Raw genomic sequence first — 2,756 nt, 5'->3', positions numbered from 1 at the left:
GGAGTTGGGACATGATTTCCGTCATCTCCTTCCCGGCGACGTCCGCCGTGTTGATCGGGAATTGGGAGATGCTTCCTGTCGCCAAGGACGTTGGTAGATGCATTCCATCATGCCAATCGCCGAGTAGATGGTCGTGGTCGCCATGGCCGCCGGTGGGGTGTAGGTTGCAACGTGACTAAGATCAGGAGAGATACGAATGGGGAGTAACTGGCTGGGGACCTTTTTAAAAAAACCAGAGCGGAACTTGGGCTGGAGGCGGGCGTCATTCTGCAAAAGGAGCGCCAACGCACACTAGTCACAAGATTTCGATCGAACGCCTGACGAGGAGGGGATACAGGGATTCACAAACATGAGCGGATTCACAGGATACGACGCCAAAAAATAAATATGCAAACAAAAATATGAAAAAAAACAGAACTTGTTTTTTCTCATGTACACAGTACACGTCGATCAGTACGTATTCAGTAAGAGTACTACTCAGTTAGCAGCCAGGGCCTGCACTTCTCTCGCCATATCCGCGATCATCCAGCCGGGGCGGCGACCCCGAGTCGTGCGCCGGCGTCGACGAAGATGACTGCCCCGGTGTCATCCCACCGGCTGCAACAGCCCGCAGGTCCACGTCACCGCTCTGCAGTATGTGCGCATACCGGTGGAGGTCCGGGAACTCCTCCCGAGCAACGGCTGCCGGGGCGTTAATCTGCGGACGGAAGGCCACCACGGGTCGCTGCTGTTGCCGCAACGACGGCGATGCCCCGCCTCCGGGCGCCAGGAGCTGGCCGGCGGCATGGCGGGGTGGCGCAGGCGCACCGCCGGCGCCAGGGAAGTTGAGCTTGGCCTTGGCGCCCTTAAAGCGGAGCGCGGCGGCGTCGTAGGCGCGCGCGGCGTCCTCGGCGGTGTCGAAGGTGCCCAGCCATACGCGCGCTGCCTTAACGGGGTCGCGGATCTCCGCCGCCCACTTGCCCCACGGCCGCTGTCGCACGCCACGGTACCGCGGACGCTGCTGCTGCTGCTCCGACGCCGTTGATGACGACGATGTCGCCGCCGCGGCCAGAGGAGCGCTGTGTTGGCGGGTCACAGCTGTTTCACCCATCAGTACATGCATGCATGTTGACACACGATGTCAAAGATCAAATACTTGAAAAATTATTCTTTTAATTGAGTATCATACTTTTTAAAAAGAAGGCATCCACTGCACAGCTTTATACGTATATAGGAGTGTAATAAAGCTCAGTCAGTAATTCAATGGTATCATATACTACCTCCGTCCGGGTTTATCAGGCCATCTAGTATTTTAAGACAAACTTTGACCATTCATTTGGCTAATAAAAATAAGAATATATGCTACAAAAAGTACACTCTGGGATTTGTATTTGAAAGAGCTTGGCCAAAGTATAATTTTTGTGACATCTGGTTTACATTTTATTAGTTAAATTTGTTGGTCAAATTTTAGCCCAAAATAAGAGGGGGCTTGATAAACAATAGTTGAGATGACGAAGCATCAGCTAGTTTGTTGTTTTTGCCAAGTTGGAGGATGATTGTAAGACTGCCCTGCCACGTAGGCTGACACATGGACAATAATGTAGACGCAAATGGCTGTCAGGGATCTACAGTTGGCGAGTTCCAAAGTCTAAACTTCTCCAAGACAAAGCTCGACACGTGCCTCCTGAGCGTACGAAATCTCGTTTCCCTTCCTTCCATCTCGCAATTTTTATCCCTTTTCTGCTTTCCTGTTCGTCTTATCGATCTAGAGTTCTCTATTACAGAATCTCACACGGATCGCGTAGAATCATCTAGATCAGCACGCAAAGATTCCAAGGACATCAAACGGAACCCCAAAAAAAGGCTGTATGGAAGCTGCAACATGCACAAATCGAGCAACGTATACAGCACCTTGCTGCCCGGACGCGGTTGCACCGGCGACGGCCGCCGGTCGAGTGGAGCTGATGACGTGGGTGAGCGCCGCCACCATGACGGCGAGCTCGTACTGCTGGTGCTGGTAGCTCGTCGTCGAAACGGCAACGCCAGCAGCCTCCTCCCCGACGACCTCCGGCTCTCCATGCCCATGGTGGTCACCTCGTTGTAGCGCCGGCGGCGGCGGACGAGGTGATGGCAGCGGACCTCTGCTGTCGCGACGGTGCCCCGGAGCCGGAGGAGGAGGAGGAGGAGCGCTTCCGCTTCCGCTCGGATGATCCACGCTTGCTGCCCTGTCGGTTGTCACCGGCGCCCGGCGCCACCCGCGGACAGGACAAGGCCCGATCGATGGATAATGCCGATGTGTCCTTCGCCTAGTAGCTGCTGTGGTTTTGATTTGGCCTGGAGAGTAAAGACCAGGGGGCTATACCGAAGCTAGCTAGCGGAGATAAGGATGGGACTGACCCCCTCGACTCTCGAGTGCGTGGGACTGGGGCACTCCTTCCTTCCTGAACCTTCCCTTTATAACCAAGCCACCTGCTACTAGTTACGGTTTTGCTAAGTTTAAGCTCAACAATGCTACATCAACGGAGAGTTACTTAAGGATTAGGGCTGATCTTTGGCTGGCAGTTTTCCATTGGATTAGGGGGAGAAAAGGGCCCCACCCCCGGTGAAATTCAGGAGCCGGTGGAGAGATTTTATGGTAAGTCCCGTAATAGCCCCGTGACACGCCAGTGTATTTAGCATTTTTGGAGTAAGTTAGACTTAACCCATGCGAGCAATGCTACCCGCAAGGACGGTCTTTTACGGGATCAACGAAGTGCCTGAGCAGGCATGTTTTGATT

At 54.0% G+C, this 2,756-nt stretch overlaps 1 protein-coding gene across 1 annotated transcript; it reads right to left on the bottom strand.

The window, feature by feature from the left end:
• Positions 1–358: 358 nt before the first annotated feature.
• On the bottom strand, positions 359–2,403 carry LOC123170259 (ethylene-responsive transcription factor RAP2-6). Its single transcript, XM_044588095.1, has 2 exons — positions 1,891–2,403; positions 359–1,077 (listed from the first exon to the last, which is right to left on the bottom strand). The coding sequence occupies exons 1-2, from the start codon at positions 1,967–1,969 to the stop codon at positions 482–484; spliced, it is 675 nt and encodes a 224-aa protein (XP_044444030.1). The 5' UTR covers positions 1,970–2,403; the 3' UTR covers positions 359–481.
• Positions 2,404–2,756: the final 353 nt, after the last annotated feature.

Source organism: Triticum aestivum, chromosome 7D (genome assembly GCF_018294505.1).
Source record: "Triticum aestivum cultivar Chinese Spring chromosome 7D, IWGSC CS RefSeq v2.1, whole genome shotgun sequence".
Taxonomy (NCBI): domain Eukaryota; kingdom Viridiplantae; phylum Streptophyta; class Magnoliopsida; order Poales; family Poaceae; genus Triticum; species Triticum aestivum.
Note: the sequence above shows the minus strand (reverse complement) of the source record. Positions and strands in the feature narration are given on the sequence as shown.